This window comes from Ahaetulla prasina, chromosome 2, assembly GCF_028640845.1.
Source record: "Ahaetulla prasina isolate Xishuangbanna chromosome 2, ASM2864084v1, whole genome shotgun sequence".
In the NCBI taxonomy this organism is placed as follows: domain Eukaryota; kingdom Metazoa; phylum Chordata; class Lepidosauria; order Squamata; family Colubridae; genus Ahaetulla; species Ahaetulla prasina.
In genome coordinates, this window is record NC_080540.1 from 283086460 (window position 1) to 283109901 (window position 23442).

Sequence of the window (23442 nt, forward strand, 5' to 3'; positions counted from 1 at the left end):
TATCGAGAAGACGACACATTTTGCAAGACTTAAACTCTGTTGGGAAAGAAGACTTTTTTGCCCTCCTTCTCCAAGGTGGGGAAAATAAAATAAAAGAAAGGGTTTTGTTCCCACAGATTTTTTTTTTGTCAAAAACTGCAAATATGTCTTCTTCCCATCTCCTCACACTGGGATGCAATACTTGTGAACACTCCCTATTTGCTGTGGTTTTTTTGGTGTATGGGATGTGCTTTTGTAGATGCATAGAATTTTCTCCTTACTGTTTTCTAAATTTAATTGTTGGCTAAGCAGAGTCATTCTGAATTAGGTAGCCTCTGCATCAGGGGTGTCAAACTCAATTTCATTGACGGCCGCATCAGGGTTGTGTTTGACCTTGGGGGGGGGGCTGGGGTGTGTGTGGACAGCTCAATGTCACTCCTGTCAGGGGTACCTATCGGGGCCCCAGTGCTCTGTCAGCAAAAACAGGCTCCCGAGCTCCGTTTTCGACTGCCATGGCCTCCTGCAACCTTCTGCCACTAAAAATGGAGCTTGGAATCCTATTTTCTCTGGCAGAAGCACCATAGGCCAGTCCTTCGCTGTTTCTAGGGCGGCCCTGTCGCCCTGGGCCAGATCTAAGTACCCCACAGGCTGGATCCCCCCCCTGGGCCTTGAGTTTAACACCCCTGTTCTACATCTTTAAAAAATACCAGCAACAATAATATTGCAGGAACTAAAAAAAAACCCCTCCTATAGAAAATATCATGGAATAAACCAGGGGTCTGCAACCTTGGCAACTTTAAGACTTGTGGACTTTAACTCCCAGAGTTCTTTGCTGGCTGAGGAACTCTGGGAGTTGAAGTCCACAAGTCTTAAAGTTGCCAAGGTTGCAGACCCCTGGAATAAACTACTCCTTTTTTCCCCCGTCTAATGAGGACATGACATACTAGGATTGTGTTCCTTCCCACTGTGTTTTTTGTAAGAAGGAGCAGCAAGAGATGGCTGGCAGCTTCTGCACCGGCCTTAAGCAGAGAGTTAAACCATTTTTACCCTCCACAGTTGAGGAAGGAAAAAAAAGAACTTTTTCCTGTGAATTAAAACTTTTGTAGACAGATCTGAACAAAATCTGAACAAAAAAGAAAGAAAGAAAGAAAAGAACTACCTTTTGTTCATTCCTCAGCAACAAGGAGATGCTGCTGGTGTGCTGTATTTTTTTAAACAGCCCAAATTACAGGTAGGTAGACAAAAAAGCCCTTAAAAATAGAACTTTTGGGGCCCCTGCAAGGGCTTGCCAAGTGAGAGAAGGCATTCACTTAAAGAAAGGAGATTTTTCTAGTTGTAATTGCAACTAAAGGAACGTTTTACATATAATCTTGAACATTTAGATTCATAAGAACAGCATGGTAAGGACATTAATCTGTTCTTACAAATGAGAAATGCAAAAGAGCAAACGAGCTTTACTGTGTGTGCAAGACAGGGAAATGATTTTTTATTCCGTTCTCAAAAAGATGGATGTGGATATTCTTAGGTTTACAATAGAAGAGACACACTTTAGTATCTTATCATTAAAAAGTGAATTTGGATGTTCTCAGTAGTGAAATCCAATTTTTTTTTACTACCGGTTCTGTGGGCGTGGCTTGGTGGGCATGGCAGGGGAAGGATACTGCAAAATATCCATTCCCTCCCCACTCTGGGGCCAGCCAGAAGTGGTATTTGTCGGTTCTCCGAACTGCTTAAAATTTCCACTACTGATTGTCCAGAACCTGTCAGAACTGCTGGATTTCACCCTTGGATGTTCTAGAGATGCATTATGTTGTCTAAAATCTGACAATTTTAAAAAATGAGTATTTTGTTCCTAAGAGAGTTAACATAAGATAATAATGCAGAAGCCCAGGTTTTGAAAATACATATTAAATATGGCTTGATTGAATTATTATCCAATGCAAGAAGAATCAGCATAAAATGACTTCCTGTTGATGATGTATTTTATCATTATTTTAAAAATGAGAACCAGGAAGAACACATGGTTATAGCATACCCAGGACATAAGCCTTGGGCAGAGATTCCATACCAATAATACCTGAATATATACAGTAGTTATTTCCTGGTTTTGAGAAACAAATCTTTAACAACTGAATCAACCCTTCCAATTCCTTTTCTAATTAATGAAGCTTTTCCTAGTATCTCTAGGTAGGGCTGGAGAAGAACTTTGACTAAAATCTAGGACAACCACTGTCCCAGAGAGACAGTTTTTACTCAGATTTCTACTGTTTACTCTTCTTTTTATGTTATCCCAGTATTTAAATGAATTGAATGGGACTCACAACTAAATCTTAAGATGGGGTAAAGTAAAGAAATGGGCCGATAGGACTCAATCCTTTCTAAATCTTTATCTGGTTTAGGAATTAGGGATATCACCGTTCTATTCCATGACGAAGGTACTTCCCCACCATGTAATATTCCATTAAATAATTTTTGCAGTCTTGGTATTATTAATTCTTTAAATTCTTTATAAAACTCAACAGGTAATCCATCCTCACCTGGAGCTTTCCCTAATTTTAATTTTTGTATTATTCCATTAATCTCATCTTGTGTTATATCTTCTTCCATCAATTCCTTATATGTTTGATCAATTTTCACCACATACTTTTCTAAATAGCTTTGCAATTTTCCCCGATTAATTGATTTCTTTGAATATAGATTCTGAAAAAAGTTTCTAACCACTTCACATTTCTCTAATTTCACATTTCTTTAATTAATCAGGATGCAAAGATATTTACTGCTATTATAAGCAATAGATTAAATAGATTTATAGATAGATATATAAGTTATAATCAAGTAGGTTTTGTGAAGGGTAGATACATGAGTGATATTGTTAGAAGAGTATTAAATATTATAGATGTAGCTGAATATAATGGTGATAAAATTGGAATAGTATCATTGGATATTTTTAAAGCTTTTGATTCTGTACAATGGGAAACTATTAAAGTAATTGTGGAGGCTTTAGGCTTTGGTAATAAGTTTATACATGTTATTTCAAAATTGTACCAAAAGAGCAGTGCAAGAGTGAAGGTGAATGGAATATTAACTGAAGAGATAAAATTAGAAGCTGGCACGAGACAAGGATGTCCCTGTCCCCAACATTATTTTTATTGGCTATGGAAATATTGACAAAATGATAGAAAAGATGAAGAATTAGAAGGATATAAAGGGTATAAGATAAATTTTGTATGGATGATACTTTAATTATTTTGAAAATGTAGAGAAAGATCTGAAAAGATATATAAGCATTTGATAGAATTTGAGGAAATGACAGGATTGAAAGTAAATTGGTCAAAGTCAGAATTATTGATGGATAGTAATGGTAATGAGTCTGAGAATATGCAAGAGCAATTTGGGATAAGGATTAAAAACACATTGAAATATTTGGGTATAGTGCTTTCACTTAAGGTTAAAGAATTGAAAAAACTTAATTATGATGTGGTGATTAACGAAATTGAGAAGAAGATAGATAAATATAAAACTTTAAAATTGTCTTGGTTTGGTAGAATTGCAATGTGTAAGATGATGTTGCTGCCTAAGTTCAACTTTTTATTCGAGATGCTACCATTAAATTTGACAGAGAAAGATATTGAAGGATATCAGAAAAAACTGGATAAATTTTGTAATGGTGGCAAAAGACCTAGATTAGTGAAGAAAATGTGATATCAAAATCAAAAGGAAGGTGGATTAGGAATCCCCAAATTATTTAATTATTATTGTGCGTATGGTATCCGGATAGTGGTAAAAATATTAAAAGGTGAAGATAACTATTGGAGAGACTTAGAGTTAAGGATATAGAAATTTGGATCAAGGTGGTTTTAGATAAAGCAAATTTAAAATGTGTAAGTAGAAGTTATTGGTTAAAGGATTAAGTAAAATGTGGAATAAATTTGTTAAAATTTTAATTCGGATATAATCTTTTGGGGAGACAATTGGAATTTGGCCAATTAAAAATAATATAATACGTAATGAAGTGATTAAAGAGGAAAATATAGAAATTATTAGAGATTGGATAAAAGTTATGGAAAATGAAAGGAGGAATAAAGAAATTATTGAAAAATTAGGGTTAAGTTGGTTTGAAAATACAGATAGAAAAATGGACAAAAAACTAAGGAAAATTATTCGATAAATAGATGTGAAACTGAATTTGAATATTTAGTATCTCGGATTATGAAAGATGAAATTGGGCTAAAGGGACTCGTTAGTAGGGTTTATAAGATTATAAATTCTGATGAAAAATTACAAAGAGTGATGAGGACAAATTGGGAAAAAGATCTTAATATTGAAATACCAGAGTCAGATTGGAATGTGAATTGGAAGAGTAGAATTATGAGAACTTTATCTATAAGGATTAAAGAGCACAATTATAAAGTTGTTTGGAAATGGTATTTGACTCCAGTAAGATTGTCACAAATGGATAAAAAAATTAGTAAAAAATGTTGGAGATGTGAGATGGAATTGGGGACTTATGAACATATGTGGTATAATTGTGATAAGGTTAAAAAGTTTTGGCAACAATTGGAGAAAATGATATTTGAAATGATGGGGAAAGTAATAACATTGAGAGTGGAAACTATATTATTGTTGGTAATTAAGGAAATAGAATTAACAAAATATGAAAAAGAATTGATTAGAATTATGATTATAATAGGTAGAATTATAATAGCTAGATATTGGAAACTAGATGTGATTTTTAGAATAGAAGAGTGGAATTCTGAAATGTGGAAATTAGCTTTAAATGATAAAATGACATGTGATATTAAAATTAGAAGTGGTGTGTATAAAGAAGATATTTTCTGGAAGACTTGGAAACCATTTGTGGACTTTGCGCTTGGAACATTGGACGCTTCAGTACCTGTACCTCGAGAACGTGGATTTTGGCAATCATGAGGATATATCCGAAGACCCAAATCTTCCTTTTATGTATAGCACAAGGGTGTAATAATGTATTTTCTTTTTGTTTGTTTGTTGCAAAAAAAGTAATAAAAATTTAATTAAAAAAAAAAAAAAAAGATGGGGTAAAGTATAATAAGCAGGTAGGTACATAGGAACCATGGATGGCATAAGAATCTAGCTGTGTTTTACGATGATCCCTCGGAACCCTTACTGTATGTGCCTCCACAAAGAGAAATGGGTCCTTGAATTCAGAAGACGTGACTTTTTCTGTAACAAATTCCAATTATAGGTGGCCTTCCTTTAATGTTCACTCATCCAACAACTGTTTGAACCAGTGGTGGGTTTCAAATTTTTTTACTACCGGTTCTGTGGGTGTGGCTTGGTGGGTGTGGCATGGCTTGGTGGGTGTGGCTTGGTGGGTGTGGCATGGCTTGGTGGGCATGGCAGGGGAAGGATACTCTAAAATCTTCATTCCCTCCCCACTCCAGGGTAAGGATACTCTAAAATCTCCATTCCCTCCCCACTCCAGGGTAAGGATACTGTAAAATCTATATTCCCTCCCCACTCCAGGGGAAGGTTACTGCAAAATCCCCATTTCTTCCCAATCAGCTGGGACTTGGGAGACAGAGAATAGATGGGGGTGGGGCCAATCAGAATTTTTACTACTGGTTCTCCGAACTACTCATAATTTCCGCTGCAGTTCTCCAGAACTGGTCAGAACCTGCTGCAACCCACCTCTGGTTTGAACTTAAGACAATCCTGAACATGTGATAATTACAAATGGGCCTTATACTGTGGGTCATCACACTATACTACAGTCATGTAAACTATGGCCTTCCCTGCTGGCTTCCCATAGGCAAAATCAATGGGGAAGCTGGCAGGAAGTTGGAAGATATAATCCTGTTTAACAACATGTGTGGTTCTTGCTTGACAGTGGATCAGCCAGAACTGCCATCACTAAACAGTACAATCACACGGCTTTTAACTTCACTGCAGTACTGCATTGCTTACTGATTGGTTTTCTGATCTCAGTCAGCGTAGTTTAACCCAGGGGTCTGCAAACTTGGCTCTTTTAAGACTTGTGGACTTCAACTCCCAGAGTTCCTCAGCCAGCAAAGGGAACTCTGGGAGTTGAAGTCCACAAGTCTTAAAAGAGCCAAGTTTGCAGACCCCTGGGTTAACCCATAAGGAACTTTTTCTCAAGGACGTTCAGACCAGCTCATCTTCCCTGCTCTTAAGTGGCAGTGAAGATCTGCATGCTATCTGCTCTACTTATATATTGGTTTATATATCCTTGCTTCTGTTTTTAAATCTGACTTTGTTATTTGCAGCTTTATTTTTTAGAGTGCATTTAACGGGCAAAAGGTCAATATGTCAAATGAAGTAATGCTGGACTCCAGCTTTAAATCTAGAAAGGACACATCTGCCTATAACTCATGTGGATACAGTACTCAGGATCCCAGAGAAAACTTTTATATGCCTTCAGAAATAGATGTGCTTGCCAAGAGACACGTGGACAATCTTTTTGAAGCAGGCTATCCTGGTCTTATAAGAACAGACAGTAGTTTTCAATCTTGGAAAAATGTTATACATTTTGGATGAGAGGTTCTCAATAGGATATTGTAACAGTTACTGATGTTGGATGGAGAGAACATGCTTGCAGTGTTGAGACTTTTTTTTCCCCAAGACACATTTCTATTTTTGAGACACAAATAATAGAATACATACTGTTACTCAGTAGATGTCTTTACTTAAACTAATCTCACTAAGTTCAGGTCAAATTGATTTGAGTTACTTGCTTAGCTCAGTTTTTCTCAAACTTGGCTCTTTTAAGACTTGTGGACTTCAACTCCCAGAGTTCCTCAGCCAGCAAAGGGAACTCTGGGAGTTGAAGTCCACAAGTCTTAAAAGAGCCAAGTTTGCAGACCCCTGGGTTAACCCATAAGGAACTTTTTCTCAAGGACGTTCAGACCAGCTCATCTTCCCTGCTCTTAAGTGGCAGTGAAGATCTGTATGCTATCTGCTCTACTTATATATTGGTTTATATATCCTTGCTTCTGTTTTTAAATCTGACTTCGTTATTTGCAGCTTTATTTTTTAGAGTGCATTTAATGGGCAAAGGGTCAATATGTCAAATGAAGTAATGCTGGACTCCAGCTTTAAATCTAGAAAGGACACATCTGCCTATAACTCATGTGGATACAGCACTCAGGATCCCAGAGAAAACTTTTATATGCCTTCAGAAATAGATGTGCTTGCCAAGAGACACGTGGACAATCTTTTTGAAGCAGGCTATCCTGGTCTTATAAGAACAGACAGTAGTTTTCAATCTTGGAAAAATGTTATACATTTTGGATGAGAGGTTCTCAATAGGATATTGTAACAGTTACTGATGTTGGATGGAGAGAACATGCTTGCAGTGTTGAGACTTTTTTTTCCCCAAGACACATTTCTATTTTTGAGACACAAATAATAGAATACATACTGTTACTCAGTAGATGTCTTTACTTAAACTAATCTCACTAAGTTCAGGTCAAATTGATTTGAGTTACTTGCTTAGCTCAGTTTTTCTCAAACTTGAAAACTTTAAGATGTGTGGCAGTGGTGAAATCCAATATTTTTTACTACCGGTTCTGTGGGCGTGGCTTGGTGGGCGTGGTGTGGCTTGGTGGGCGTGGCAGGGAAAGGATACCAAACTACTCAAAATTTCCGCTACCAGTTCTCCAGAACCTGTTAGAACTGGCTGGATTTCACCCCTGATGTGTGGACTTCGTCTCCAAGAATCCCCTAGCAAATATGCTGGCTGTGGAATTCTGGGAGCCGAAGTCTATACATTTTAAAGAAGCCAAGGTTGAGAAACACTGCTTTGAGCCACATTAAACTAACCTGTTTATCGGTTCTTTTTAAAAGTCTTAAAATGCATAGATGGCTAGCTGTGACGAAACTGTGGTTTATCTTCAAGAGGCAAGCAAATTGAGAAGGGGAGAATCCAGACCACTGAAAATAACAAGTGTCCTAGTCTTTCTTCTGAAAAGAAAGTAAAATGGGAGCATTTTTGCCTCTAAGAGTAATCTTGCAAAACATCTTCCTCTCAGAGAGAGAGGTGAAAGCTAAAATTGCAAATGAAGCCAACCAAATAATCGGCTGAGTTTGCAAAGATCAATAAAACAGAGAAAATGGAAGCAGACATTTAAAAAGCAATCTGCTGTCTATGTTATGAAAACAGCCAACTTCTCATACTGCAAGTGGCGTTGTTCCTTCCAATTAAATCCCTTTAATGGTTTTTTGATGGTTATGATGGCTACTACTCAAACAAATGCTTTTGTTCGAGAAGTAGCTTCCATAAATGCAGGACCTGCAAAACCATAACCTTTGCTTTATGAGTACTTTGCCATGTTGTATGGCAGAGAAAGCTCAGGGGAACCAATCTGTTCACAGTGAAGATTTTAGTGCTGCAAACAAATCAGACTACTGCCATAATTATTGAAACTACACACACACACATACACACACCTCTTTCTTTGTTCTGTGAAGTACACCCATGTAAGGAAAGGTTGTCCAACTACATTTGCAAAATGCAAAATATTGTCTATTTCAAAAAGTTCGGTGTGGATACTTACAGGAAGGGGGCCCAAGTCATTTGGGTTTAAAGCCGCTTTTGACCGCAAATGAACTGGAAATTTCAGTCGGGGATCTTCCTGAAGTGATAAGCAAACTGTTGTAAGAACATCCTTACTGAAGTTACATCTTTATTAAGGCCTATGATACTGAACTTCCTCCCTCCCTTCCTCCCTCCATCCTTCCTTCCCACTTAGATTTCAGAAAGTATAATTTTTGGGGGGCAAAACATTTAAAATTACTTTTTTTACACATTAATGCAAGCAAGTTAGGTAGCCATTTTCAAGAGACCGCAATATAGTTACTTTTTCAGTAAATTAGGTTAGAGATAATTTCATTTACCAGAAGATTGTATAGCAAACTGTTTCTTTTGCTCCTATATCTGCAGAAAATTTGGAACGAGAAGCACTGCATTATGCCTTGGCTGTGATCCTGACAAAACTCTAAGGAAAGAGATTTCTACAGCAACAAGCAGAATCAAATTATTCTGATCTCATGCAGGCACATCTCAATACTAGACATGTAAGAGAGCCAATCTGGTTTAGTGGTTAAAGCTCCTGGCTAGAAATCAGGAGACTGTGAGTTCTAGTCCTGCCTGAGGCATTACTAGATACTTTGGTACTTCTTTAATAGTTAACTGACTCATCTCATGGCTCCTTATTCTACAGGGATGTGAATAGCCACATAGGAGTTAAAATGAAAAATCTCAGATTGTCCTGTATGTTTCTTAAGACAAGGAAACATACAGGGCACTTGTATGTATATTATATTACCCCAAAATGCTATGTATTATGAAGTAATCGTTATTTGCTTTTGGAAATGATGAAAAACTGAATATTTTTTTGCCAGAGTGGGACAGATCATCATAGAGAAAGTCTGTCTACATGATTGCCTGAGAGAATGACTTTATGACATATGATCCATCAAATCAATCAATTAATGATTTGGGGGACAGTGGGAGATATTTAAACTATTGTAAACTCAATCCACAACAGGAAAAAACACTATTAAAACTTGTTACCAGAAAACAAAAACTGGAAAATTGAAAAAAAAAATTGTGACCAACCATCCCCTCTCCAGCCTTCACTAAAAGAAATTACATTTAAAAAATAAGTAAGTTGTCTAATAATTGTGCGGACCCAATCTTTTGGTTGCTCCTGGGGAGTAAAGCGATGGCAAATCTAGACAGCATACTAAAAAGCAGAGACATCACCCTACCAACAAAAGTGCGTATAGTCAAGGCTATGGTTTTCCCAGTTGCAATCTATGGCTGTGAAATCTTGGACCATAAGAAAGGCTGAGCGCCAAAGAATTGAGGCCTTTGAACTCTGGTGCTGGAGAAGACTCCTGCGAGTCCCTTGGACTGCAAGGCAATCAAACCTCAGTCCTAGAGGAGATCAACCCTGATTGCTCTTTAGAAGGCCAGATCCTGAAGATGAAACTGAAATACTTTGGCCACCTAATGAGAAGGAAGGACTCACTGGAGAAGAGCCTAATGCTGTGGAAGATTGAGGGCAAAAGAAGAAGGGGACAACAGAGAACGAGGTGGCTGGATGGAGTCACTGAAGGAGTAGGCGTGAGCTTAAATGGACTCCAGAGGATGGTAGAGAACAGGAAGGCCTTGAGAAATGTTGTCCATGGGATCGCGATGGGTTGGACAAGACTTCGCAACTAACAACAACAAATCTTTTGGTTGTCTTCTGCTTAACAATGTTGTGAAAGTATTACATTCTACACACCCAAGAAGTGAAAGTTCATCTTACCCATGTTGTGGTCTTGGTGTTGTGATCAATGAAAAAGGGTCTGCCATTGGGTGCTATTCGCATCTCCCAGCCAGGAGGTAAGAAACTTTGCGTCAATTTGTGCTGTGGTTTTGGAGAATTATATGGAGATGGTTGAGGAGACTGTGGATTAGAAAGGGTGTCCTTCACGGCTCTTCGCACAGGAGAGTCCTTGAGAAGTCCCTAAAGAAGAAAGAGATGTTAAGACAGCTACCACTTTGGGGTGCGGCATGAATGACAATGAGTACCACAGCCTACTCAGATCAAAAATTAAAATGATTCCACTATTGCAATACCTGGAAAAGATACACCTTCTATTTTCCATTGAAGGCAATGAAATTTCCTAAATTATTAGAACATTATTTGAAATTTTCCCATTCATACCAATTTACTGTGGTTACTTGACAATAAGACATATCCGGATAATAAGCCCAATTAGGCTTTTCAGCGCGTACAATAATATAAGCCACCCTTGCAAAATAAGGCCCCCCCACCAACTACTTACATGCATGCGTAGCTGGTCCCGCCATTTTGTCTGGTTGCTTGCTGCGCAACCAAAATGAGTTGAGGAGGCAAGGCTGGAGGAGGGGGAAAGGGGGGGAATGCCCCCCCTCCCTGTTCTTTGCACTGGCCGAGTGGCCTAACATATCCCACCCTGCCCTAATGGCAACAGCAGCCTGGCTGTATCCCTTCCCAGCCGTCTCTTTATTGAGAGGGGTGGCAGGTGGGGGAGAGGAGAAGCAAAACGTGTGGAGCGAGATGTGGCTCCCCTTGCTGTCTCTTCTTCCCCCCCCCCTCACCGGGCATGGCAGGGCTCCTGCCCCTCACTTAGCCACCCGCCCCCTGTAGGGATGCAATTTGGGGCTGGCAGGTGGGCGGGCAAGAAGCGGCACTTAGGTCTTAAGTTTCAAGCTCCGCTGCCTTCCTCACCATTTTGTCCAGGGAAACACGCTGTAAAAGAAATCGTGAGTTTGAGAAGTTTGCTTGAACTCGTGAGAACGTTTTCTTTACAGCGTATTTCCCTGGACACAATGGTGAGGAACGCGACGGAGCTGGAAAGGTAAGATGTGCATCCCGCTTCTCACCCGTCCTACCTACCACCCCCAAATTGCATCCCTAAAGGGGGGTGGGTGGCTTAGCGAGGGGCAGGAGCCCTGTCATGCCCGGCGAGGGGGGGGAACAAAAGACAGCAAGGGGAGCCAAGTCTCGCTCCAGGCATCTCGCTTCTCTGAGCGTCTTGCCCCACCTGCCACCCCTCTCGATAAAGAGATGGTGAGGAAAGGAAGCAGCTGTTGTCATCGGGGTGGGTTGGGAAGTGTTGGGCCACTCAGCCTGTGCAAGGAATAGGGAGGCAACGGCAATGATGGGACATCCAAGCCTACGCTTGCCGCCTCCTGCACTCCCAAAATAACAAGACCCCCTGATAATAAGGCCAAGCCCTTATTTGAGGTGGGGGGGGGTCAAAAGAAAATAAGACCCTGTCTTATTTTCGAGGAAACACAGTAGCAATGTACCAATTAAGAACACTGGGTATGGAATCCATGGTATTTAAGTTAGCAACAGTTTTTAAGAAAGATGAAGTATCAGGTTCTTGGATATTTGGTTGCCCTGTTTTTTAGCTTTCCTATTTTATAATGCAGGTAGACCTCACTTAATGACCATTTCTTCAGTGACTGCTCAAAGTTTCAATGGCACTGAATGAAAGTTATGACCAGCCTTCAAAGTTATGGCCATTGCAGCACCCCCTGTAGATACATGATCAAAAACTCAGGCATTTGGCAGCTCACCCATATTAATGACCACAGCATGTGCTTTAATATACCATCACCCACCTATCTCCCTCCTGTCTCTTCCTGTTTGGTTGCCCTGCACTCTGCTGCTGCTTCCTACCTCTGCTGCCCCTGGCTGACTTTTTGCAAGGGCTTCTGACACCATCAGGCTCCACAACTCTGCACAACATCATATGTATAAATGTATAACTGAGTCCTGCCAAGTACTCCACTGCTGGTGACCACCAGATCAATTTCCACAACATTAAGCCAGGGCTCCATGAGGCAGAATAATACAGTTGGAAGGGACCAACCATCTGCTCAATGGTACATACACACACACACACCAATCATTTCAGACAAATAGTTGTCCAATCTCTTCTTAAAAATCTCCAGTGTTCGAGCACCCACCACCTCTGGAGGCAAGTCATTCCACTGATTAACTGTTCTAATTATCAGGAAATTTTCTCCTTAGCTCTAGGTTGGTTCTCTCCTTGATTAGTGTCCATCCATTGCTTCCTGTCCTGCTTTCAGGTACTTTGGAGAATAGCTTGACCCACCCCTCTTCCTTGTGGTAGCCATTTGGGCAGCTGCTAGCCATTTGGGAGGCCATATTTGTCCTTTCTAAGGGTCAGCAGCTGTCTCAGCTCAGGACACTTCATCAGCAGTGGGAAGAAGAAGATGGAGAACGTTAGCAGAGGTAGGTCGTGGCAGCAACAACAGAGTGAAGGCCAGTCAAAGGGGCAGAGATGAGGGGGAATTAAGCGGGTGGGAAAACTGAAGCTGAGGATAGCACAGCAGGGTAGGAGAAGCCTGAGGTCCTTGCCTAATGACCACAGCTGGGACTATTGGAAATGCCATCACTAAGCAGTATGGTCATATAATATTTCGCCTAACAAGTGCTTCACTTAACAAAAACTATTTCACTCCCAATTAGCATAGTTAAGCAAGGGCTACCTGTATCTTCTGTGAGGTTGATGAACATACCTGCATACAATATTCCGAGGCTACAGTTGTACCCTATGTTTATAAAAGTATTGCATTTTTTTATCCCTTTACCAATGATTCCCATCACACTTTTAAATGTATAACTGAGCCCTGCCAAGTACTCCACTGTTGGCCACCACCAGCTCAATTTCCATCGCATGAAATTTGGATTCCCCTCACTTTCTACATGCATCTCTTCAAATATACCTATGTTGAAATGTATTTGCCTCTTTAATACAATCTTTCCAGTCTGAAGAATCTCTTTCTGTTGCATGCAAGATAGCAAAGAAGCAATAAACTCATCTGCTTTACAGAAGGGAGTGGGATCCATGATTTTTCTAAAACAAAGACATTTTTGTCTCTCTCATCCGGCCATGGTATCCCTCCTAGGTTAGACATACCCAGATAGTTCTTAACTTATAACCATCCATTTAGCAACCATCTGAAGTTACAATGGCACTGAAAAAAGTGATTTGCAACCGATCCTCCCAGTTATAAGTGTTATAAGTGTTGCAGCATCTCCATGGTCATATTATCAAAATTTGGGCATTTGGCAACTGCCAGTTACAGTATCCCAGGGTCATTTGTGACCTTTCCAGCTGGCTTCTGTCAAGCAAAGTCAATGGGGGAAGCCAGCTTTGCTTTGACACAGTGGTTAGAGTGCAGTACTGCAGGCTACTTCTGCTGACTGCCAGCTGCCTGAATTTGGCAGTTCAATTCTTTTTTTAAAAAAATTTTTCTATTTGCATTTATATCCCGCCCTTCTCCGAAGACTCAGGGCGGCTTACACTATGTTAGCAATAGTCTTCATCCATTTGTATATCCATTTGTATATTATATACAAAGTCAACTTATTGCCCCCAACAATCTGGGTCCTCATTTTACCTACCTTACAAAGGATGGAAGGCTGAGTCAACCTTGGGCCTGGTGGGGCTTGAACTTGCAGTAATTTTAACCTGGGGCTTGAACCTGCAGTAATAAGTAATCTTACCAGGCTCAAAGTTGATTCAGCCTTCCATCCTTCCGAAGTGGGTAAAATGGAGACCCAGACTGTTGGGGGCAATAGGCTGACTCTGTAAAACTCCTTAGAGAGGGCTGTAAAGCATTGTAAAGCGCTATATAAGTCTAAGTGCTATTGCTATTTGCTTAACAACTCTGTGATTTGCTTAACAACCATGTCAAAATGGACGTAAAATTGGGTGTGACTCTGTGAAGATGGTTAGCAGTGGAAATTCTGGGTGCAACTGTAGTTGTAAGTCAAGAACTATCTCTAGTACCCAACCACCATCAGATAGAAACTACAACTAATGCTAGTTAGGGAAGAGAGTGGGAAGCTCAGAGAAGAGAACTAAACTTGAGATGGATAGATGGATTTATCCATTGATAAACCAACTAATCATCTTCCATGCCATCTCAATCACAAAGTGACTCTGGATATTTTACAGCATAAGATAAAAAAACTTCAAATTAAAAGAAGGACCAAAGTCAATCGCTATACTCTACCAAGGGCATGTTGGAAGAGCCAGGTTTTTACAGCTTTATGAAAGCACATCAGGACTGGGGCCACGCTAACCTCAGGAAGGACACTACTCCACAGGAAGCTATTAGAAATCAAGCTAGCTTGTCAAACAAATGGAAACAATATTGAAAGTAAAAAACATCAAATGTGAAACATGATACTCAAAACCGAAATACACACACAAGGCACCAAAATGTGTAGAACATTTCTTATACAATGAGCTTGCAAGATGCGAAGGAATACTTGAAGGAGCACATTATCTATCTGAAGATAAATGTATTAAGGGTGAAGGGAGATAATCAGGTGGAAAAGCTCTAGTAATGTGGAAAAGTAGTCAGAACAAGCAAGTGTAATCTTACAAAATACAGACAGACACAAATACGACTGAGGTACAAAAGAGACATTGTAAAGCTGGCTGGAGAACAGAAATGGTGAGGAGAATTAATGGGGTGGGAAGAATGAAAACCCAAGAGGCAAACAAGCCTGGTTTGGGGAAGAGAACTTCTCACCTCAAGCGGTGCAGATAGTGTAACTGTGGGAGTACTGAGGCTACGAGGCCGTCTTATCTGAGGCTCGCTTAGATGGTTGTTACTGTTTGATGTTGACCCAGAAGCACCATCTTCAGCAAGCTATATTAGAGGCAAACACAAGTTAGCTACAAGTTACGACTTCCTTTACCAAAAACTAAACTACGGTATAATAAAGAATGCTTGAAATCAATAAATCATGATTAACACTCCTTACTCATTCCCGCTTTCAATAAAGCATTCCAGTGGTGGGCATTCCAATGGAGGAAACATACTATAATTGGAACAATCTTCCATATGTATCCCAATATAGTTATTTTACTGGCATTTTGGAATGAGTTTTTTCTCAAACTGGAGAGGGTATGAATGGCTGTTGTCTTCTGCATGCCCCACAGAAGCTTCTATTTAGAAAGCCATTCATAACCATGTGCTTGAACCAGTCTTTTGTCTATTAATCAGAATTTGGGAAAAAAACCCTCCAGTTATATATTGTTATCTAGAACAGGGATCTCCAACCTTAGCAACTTTAAGACTTGTGGACTTCAACTCCCAGAATTTAAACCAATAGATTTAAACTTAATGTTAATCGCTTTAATCTAGATTGCAGAAAATATGACTTCTGTAACAGAATCATAAGTGCTTGGAACACTTTACCTGACTCTGTGGTCTCTTCCCATAATCCTAAATACTTTAACCAAAAACTTTCTACTATTGACTTCACCCCATTCCTAAGAGGACCATAAGGGGCGTGCATAAGCGCACAAACGTGCCTACTGTTCCTGTGCTATTGTTTTTCTTTTCTTCTTCCTATATATAAATATGCTTATACCTCCTAATATTTACTCATATATATATGTTTATATACTATATAATTTTTTTGTATGACACATATATATATTGTTGTGACAAAATAAATAAAATAAATAAAAATAAAATAAATAAATAAAATTCCTCAGCCAGCTGAGGAATTCTGGGAGTTGAAGTCCACAAGTCTTAAAATTGCTAAGGTTGGAGACCCCTGATCTAGAAGTTTCCTTAACTGGTGTACATGCCAACTTGTTTAGATAATCTCCTTCTAGCAGTTTCCTCTATTTCAGGGGTGTCAAAGTCACTCTGTCACATTGTCATCACGTGACTTATCACAACTTTCCCCCCCCTTCGCTAAACCGTGGTGGGTGTGGCCAGTGCATGATGCATCCGGCCTGAGGACCGCGAGTTTGACACCCCTGCTCTAGTTCTAGGATTCCAAATTATTGCCTATGTTCCTTTTCATGTTTCTGGATAAATCATTTACATTTTTATTTCATTTTATTTCTTGACTTAAGAGGTTCAATGGTATTAATCACAGCTATGGAAATGCAAGAATTAGTAGCTTAAAATCGAGGTTTGAAAAGGACTGCTTTAGAATGGAGATTTATTAGAAAATTCTGTTTAATTTGAACTCATGTCTAATGCTGCTAAACTGTAATTAAGGAGCTGGTTAACTCCAGGGAGGGAAGAAGTGCAGCTTGGAGCTAGCTCCAGTTTGTTAATTGCAATTAACAATGTTATAGCCCCAGGAAATTGCAATTTCACTCACTGCAAGATGACAACTAAAGCTTCATGGAAGTGAGCAGACAAAGAGAGATCTGCTTTTAATCATCTGGTTGTAAGTCAGAACATGGTCTTGCATCGCTCACTTCTCTCCTATCAATAGACTGGATGTTAAGAGTGGGCCTGTGTTATGCTGCAGATCTGCCAAAGTTTAATGTACATGAGATCTGGCGTTGGCCCTGTGCCATAGCAGATTCTGCCACAGCTAATGCATGTCTCTTTTCACTGAGAGATAATTATTTCATCAGAACCTGTCCTCCCCCACAGGTATCATCTGGAATCTGAAAGAACTGCAAATGATTATCAAGATCTCACTGCTTTGCTGGAGGAGAAGAAGTTCATACCTGCATGACAGGCCGAGTCCAAGTTGTAGTGCGATTGTTATGATTGACATAATAAGTACGTCCCTTAGCATCTTTCCTCTCTTCCCAGCCTGAAGGTAAGCCCGGTGTAGTATGAACATAGGCCACTGATGGCTGTTTATGCAAGAAATTACCATAGTGTTAATTTTGTGGCAGTGAGTCATTCTTACAATCAGTAATTGCAACAGAACAACTGAGAAGATATGAGTTGGCAGAACCCTTCCTTAAAAGGGTCACTTTCAGAAAAAAAAAGATTCAGTTCTAATCACAAAAACAAGGTTAGCACAATCACAAGTAAGATAGCAAGGCACTGAGATTCACAGAGGCTATAAATGCTGTCCAGTTTGACAGAAGTAATCGCCATTTTATCCTTGCTGAAGATGAGATCTGTTCCATAAAGGTAGACAATCAAAGGAGCAGAAGAATATAAAAAGCCTAGACATAATCAGTGCACAAGTACTAGGAGGACTGAGAACAAAGACAGTTAGACAAGCTTTTTTACTTTAAATGATGAAAAACTGACTTCATCTGCTTCACTAAAACGGTACCAATCAGAAAAAATGGTCCCTAGTGGTTTATCGTAAGTGACTTTGGCTAGGTCACAAGCTGTGTAGTCTTCATTTCAAAGACATCAGTTCATTACTAAACCGACAGGCTCATTATATTGTTTAATATATTAAATTGGAAATTTCCAATGCTTTGAACATTTTTCTTTCAAACTTCCTGCTAATGGCTGCATCCCCTTTGAGCATTTTGATGTCATTAAATATGATTTAAATGTGACTTCCATTAGGAAGAATTGTCTTATAATGATCAACCTTGGAATCTAGGATTCTCATGTTGCAACATTTTGCTCCGGTTTGCATAATGAACCCCAAAATAAATGGAAGATTGAGAGCTGCCATTCTTAGTATTGACAAATAAGATTTACAATGCAATGTGCCATGAGATTCTGCCTGGACAGGAACAATAAGAGGCGTGGTGGTGCAGTGGTTAGAGTGTACTACTGCAGGCTACTTCTGCTGACTGCTAGCTGCCTGCAGTTTGGCAGTTCAAGTCTCACCAGGCTCAAGGTTGACTCGGCCTTCTATCCTTCCGAGGTTGGTAAAATGAGGACCCAGATTGTTGGGTCAATAGGCTGACTCTGTCAACTGCTTAGAGAGGGCTTTAAAGCACTGTAAAGCGCTATATAAGTCTACCTGCTATTGCTAATAAACCATATAAGATGCATGCTAGGAGCTCTATATTTATATACACTAAGAAATGGGTACATATTTCATGACTTCGTATGCACCCATACATGGGGTTTTTTTTAGAAGTTAATGTAGCAGATAGGAGCAAGGGAAACTTTTGATTGAAGTTGAACAATCTTTAACCAAGGAAGAAAGGGGAGTATTTTTAATAACATTTTGTAATCTACACTAGTAACCATGTTTGCACGTATGCACCCATACATGGGGTTTTTTTTAGACGTTAATGTAGCAGATAGGAGCAAGGGAAACTTTTGATTGAAGTTTAACGACAGGCTAAAAACATGGTTACTAGTGTAGATTACAAAATGTTATTAAAAATACTCCCCTTTCTTCCTTCAATGTTAAACATTACTTTGCAATTTTGAGAATCCGATTTTCTATTGTTTTCTGATTCAAAGAGTCACTGCTATGAAATAATAGCAGGCCATGATTATTAAAGCTTGCAATCTTTATATGGAAAGAATGACACCTTGAAATGATTTCCCATACGTGAAACGAACAAAAATTACTGTTTTTTACATAATGATGCACCGATACACATTTGCTAGAATGAAAACAAACATTTTTAAAAGTCCTTTTTAAAAAAGGAGCTAAGGAGAAATATTCCCTGGTTTGTTAAAACATGGGATTCTTTTAAAATGAGAAAAAGGATCATTGTATAAGTCTGAGATGAGAAAAAAAAAAAAACACAACCTAGGAAAATGGGTTACTCAGCGACATCGAGTACAGTCTATTAATATAACATTGCCAGAGTGTGTTAAATCAGTTTGAAAGCCAAACAAACTTTATTCTCAGGTGGTAAAGGCTTTTGTTCCAAAAGTGACTCCCCTGACTTGAAAATCCCCTTAATTTTAACAAATTCTTTGCAAATGGAAAAATATTGTTGGGATATTGTTGGGATGAGGCATCAGGATACTCTAGAACTCTTCCTTCTGTCTCAAAGGTGGATGTTCAGTGCTGAAAGCTTTGTGGGTATATCACATCCATTGTTGCCTAGCCCAGGGGTCTGCAAACTTGGCTCTTTTAAGACTTGTGGACTTCAACTCCCAGAGTTCCTCAGCTCTGGGAACTGAAGTCCACAAGTCTTAAAAGAGCCAAGTTTGCAGACCCCGGCCTATCCCATGACTACTATATTCCAGTATTCCAACTATATTCCAATATGGGTTAGGAATAGGAGGTGTTAAGAAATACAAATTCGTCCACCATCACTGAGGAAAATGCATGTGACTGCCTGCTGCTCGCATAGTATGAAATATCACAAGATTATTGGTCTTATAGATCAGGGCTGTCAAAGTTGAAGTCCACAAGTCTTAAAGGGACCATGTGATGACGTGAGTTTGAAACCCCTGTTCTAGATTATGAAATCGTGGTGAGATAGATGGTAAATAAATCAAATAAATAAACACTTTTTTTAAAAAAACCAACAGTAGAACTTGATATTACAACTTTAAAAGTATTTCCTTCCTTCCTTCCTTCCTTCCTTCCTTCCTTCCTTCCTTCCTTCCTTCCTTCCTTCCTTCCTTCCTTTCCTTTCCTTTCCTTTCCTTTCCTTTCCTTTAGATTTGGAAGGAAATTACTAAACCATTTAACTGGGAATATTCCAACATAGCCTGAACCTTTTAAAAGAAAAAAAAATGTACCAAAATGTGATAGTGATTATTCCTGATTGTTTTCTGTTTCTCCCTCAACTTGAGTCACATTTTTTTTAACCTCAGATTGTAACATAAATTTGGTAGATTTAGAACCTTCTTTTTGTGCAGGTAAACCTCCCCACATCAGATGGTCTTCTCTGATAGCTGATAACTAGGGAAACCACTGTAAAATGATCCATAATTGATTTATCCTACTGTGTCATATAAAAATGCACAGAAGGTTCAAAATAAAAAATATTTAATGCAGGAAAATTTTCTAGTTTTAACTGACATTTCAAAATCCGTAGTTTAAAATGTTGCTGAAACCTCAATAAACAGATTAGTATAGAAGAGAAACAATGTCTGTTTGGAATAAAATAAATTATTTGCTATTCAAACGAGAGTCCTTTCATGGAGTGTTTCCCCCCCCCCAACCCATGTGACACCAAGAGTTAAAACTAATTTTTAATAACAAGACATTTTTTCCGATTCTTTCTATTATCGCTACTCCTCCTTTATCCTCCAATTGATAAATAAACATAGACAATGAGACTACTGGCTCCCTGTTTTCTTGGTGTTTCTATTCTCGAAGAACAGCCACTGAAAACAATTGCAATTAGTTCTGATAACTTTTATTAGTTGTTTGTGTCTTACTGGTGAATGTCTGTTGGATTTTTGCAATAATCTGATTTATAGGTTTTTGAGTCTGGGAAACAGGGCAGTGCAAAGCATTTAAAGTAGCTGGTTTGCAAAACCTGCCAGCACAAATGAAGCATCTCTCTCCAAATAATTAAAGCTTTTTTATTTTTTTGCAAGGCTCTTATGGTTCAAGTTTGCCTTCACATGTATGTGCATGCTTCACTTTGTTGCTGGTCCCCATAGAAAAGCTGAAGGAGGTGTGGGCATGCACAATAAGTTCAAACAACCCACATCAGGCAGTTGTACCAGCTGCAAGAAACACGGCTGGTTTAATAATTCAAAGGTTCGGGCTAATACATGTTGCAAACCACTTCCTTTAAATGCTCTGTGCGACTTCATTGGTATAAGCCAGGTACAGTATATTTCTAAAACTTGTTTAAAGAATTTTCTGCCCCTTTCTGTTGTCTACCAATTGACATTCCTGTTTGCTTGCAATTAGCCATTCCTACTTTGCTATATTCTCTGCTTGATTCAAATGAGAAAAACTCATACAGGTGCATCTCCACTACATGAAAGTCAGAGATGGGATAATTACTTGCTCATTAGGTCAGGGGTCTCCAACCTTGATCCCTTTAAGACTTGTGGACTTCAACTCCCAGAGTCCCTCAGCCAGCAAAGCTGGCTGAGGAACTCTGGGAGTTGAAGTCCACAAGTCTTAAAGGGACCAAGGTTGGAGACCCCTGCATTAGGTAATCTACAGTTTATGAGGGGTAAATTCTACTTCACCTCTAATTTTTCTGCATGTATGCACCCATAGATGATTCTTTGCCTTTCAGCTATTTCTCCTTCAGTATAAAAGAAGAAGCTGGGAAGCAATGTTTTAATAAACTTTCAAAATGCCACAGCTGGAGGAAGAGAAGAGAACTGGCTATCAGAAGTAATGCCATGGGAAATGTAATGTATTTGAATTTTAGGAGGGAAATTTGAGCGGGAAAATGCACGTTGCTGATTGGCTGATGCCTCAGCCAAATTACTATTTAAAGAGGGGTTTTTGCCTGTTGGTTTTTGCTGGGATCACAATAAACTAAAGAGCTGTTGTCACTTGTATCGTCTCCTGCCTCGTCATTGCCCGAACTTAACATTGGTGACGAAGGTGGGATATTGAAGGCAGTGAGACAGGAAAAGAGCTGAAGGAGCAACTTACTTTCAACCCCAGCCAGTATCAAGAGCGGATACATAGCGATGTCTAGCTATACGCCACCAGCGCCATTTGACCCAGCCAAGGAGAAATGGGGGTCATACATGGCTTGTTTCGAGTGTTTCCTCGAAGCTAACGAACTGCAAGGAGTATCGGATATTCGGAAGCGCGCTTACTTCCTGAGCCACTGTGGGCCAGAAGTCTTCGATACCGCCGAATCGCTGTCGGAACCAACGCCTGTACAGTCGGTGCCATGGCAAACGCTACAGATGATGCTACGAGCACACTACGCGCTGGTGCCATCGAAGTTTGTACAACGGTTCGAGTTGAGGCAAAGAGTTCAGCGAGAGGGCGAATCGATAAGCGTGTACATGGCCGCATTAAGGAAAGCCGCAACCCACTGTGAGTATAGAGACTTGGAGGACACTTTGTTAGAACAACTCATTTGTGGGGTCAGGGACATCGGACTACAGAGGCGGCTGCTGTCGAAAAGCAACCTAACCCTGGCGACAGCCCTGGATGTGGCCAGGGCACACGAGATGTCCACCAAAGTGGCGGAAACCTTACAAAAGCCGAACACGCCGAATGCCGCGGCGAAAGCAACGCCAGTCCACAGCGAAGAAATCCAGGCCGAATCGGACGGTGAAGAAGAGGAAGAGGTTTTCCACACCGGAAGGCTGGAGAGAGGCGACCGGGATGAGTGCGTGAGTTGCGGAGGCCAACACCAACGACAGAATTGCAGGTTCAAAGACGCAATTTGTCGACGGTGTGAAAAGAAAGGACACATAGCTCAGGCCTGTCGAGCCTCCCAACCTTCCCGCCAAAAATTCAAACTGGTCAATCAACAGGGCGCCGGTTCAGCGAAGCGGCCAGGGATTGGCCAGTTCAAAAAAGGCGCGAAGTCGAATCACACCACTGTGCGAGTGGGCCACGCATCAACACGACTAGAAAAGAAAATATTCACTAAGACCTACATCGAAGGAGTGCAGTGTAAAATGGAGGTGGATACCGGCTCATCAATCACGATTATGTCCTGGGACACGGTCGCACGGGACCTGCCAGAAGTTGCGAAACAACAGCTGCAACCCCAAAAGCTGAGAATGCAAGACTACCAGGGAAACCAGATCCCTGTTAAAGGAGCCACAACGGTCAGAGTAATATATGGACAATTCAAGAAAACCCTGCCGATCACCATCGTTGACCGAAAACTGCCCAGCTTACTGGGACTGGACTGGTTTTGAGCCCTAGGAATGGGCATAACCGGGATCCACAGCAATGGAGTCAACCTGAAGGACGAATTGTTGAAGGAATTTGAGGACGTTTTTCAAGACAGCCTGGGCAAGTACGTGGGGACCCCCATATCATTCAGTTTAGACCCCCAGGTAGCTCCCATTAGATTAAAAGCTAGAAGAGTTCCGTTCGCTCTCAAACCCAAGATAGACAGGGAATTAGACAAACTAGTAAACCAGGGAATACTAGTCCCTGTCGACCATGCAAAACGGGAGACACCGATAGTGACACCAGTCAAACCGGACGGATCGGTCCGGATTTGTGCTGACTATAAGGCAACGCTTAACAGGGCATTGCAGAAGAGTGCTTACCCCGTCCCCATAGTCCAACATTTGTTGCACTCGTTAGGACAGGGACAGGT

The 23442-nt window shown here is 40.1% G+C and overlaps 1 protein-coding gene across 8 annotated transcripts in view; it reads right to left on the reverse strand.

Annotated features, from left to right (window-relative positions):
• The window catches only part of NEDD4L (NEDD4 like E3 ubiquitin protein ligase), a 356456-nt gene that overhangs the window by 41888 nt on the left and 291126 nt on the right, over positions 1 to 23442 (reverse strand). For 6 of the 8 annotated variants that reach the window (XM_058170485.1, XM_058170487.1, XM_058170484.1 and 3 more), the window contains 4 exons: positions 17053 to 17184; positions 15098 to 15217; positions 10296 to 10496; positions 8535 to 8612 (listed from right to left, as the gene is read on the reverse strand). In XM_058170485.1, coding sequence (XP_058026468.1) covers positions 8535 to 8612; positions 10296 to 10496; positions 15098 to 15217; positions 17053 to 17184 — 531 coding nt within the window. The remainder of the gene's footprint in view (positions 1 to 8534; positions 8613 to 10295; positions 10497 to 15097; positions 15218 to 17052; positions 17185 to 23442) is intronic. The other 2 variants (XM_058170482.1, XM_058170483.1) reach the window with 1 other exon arrangement.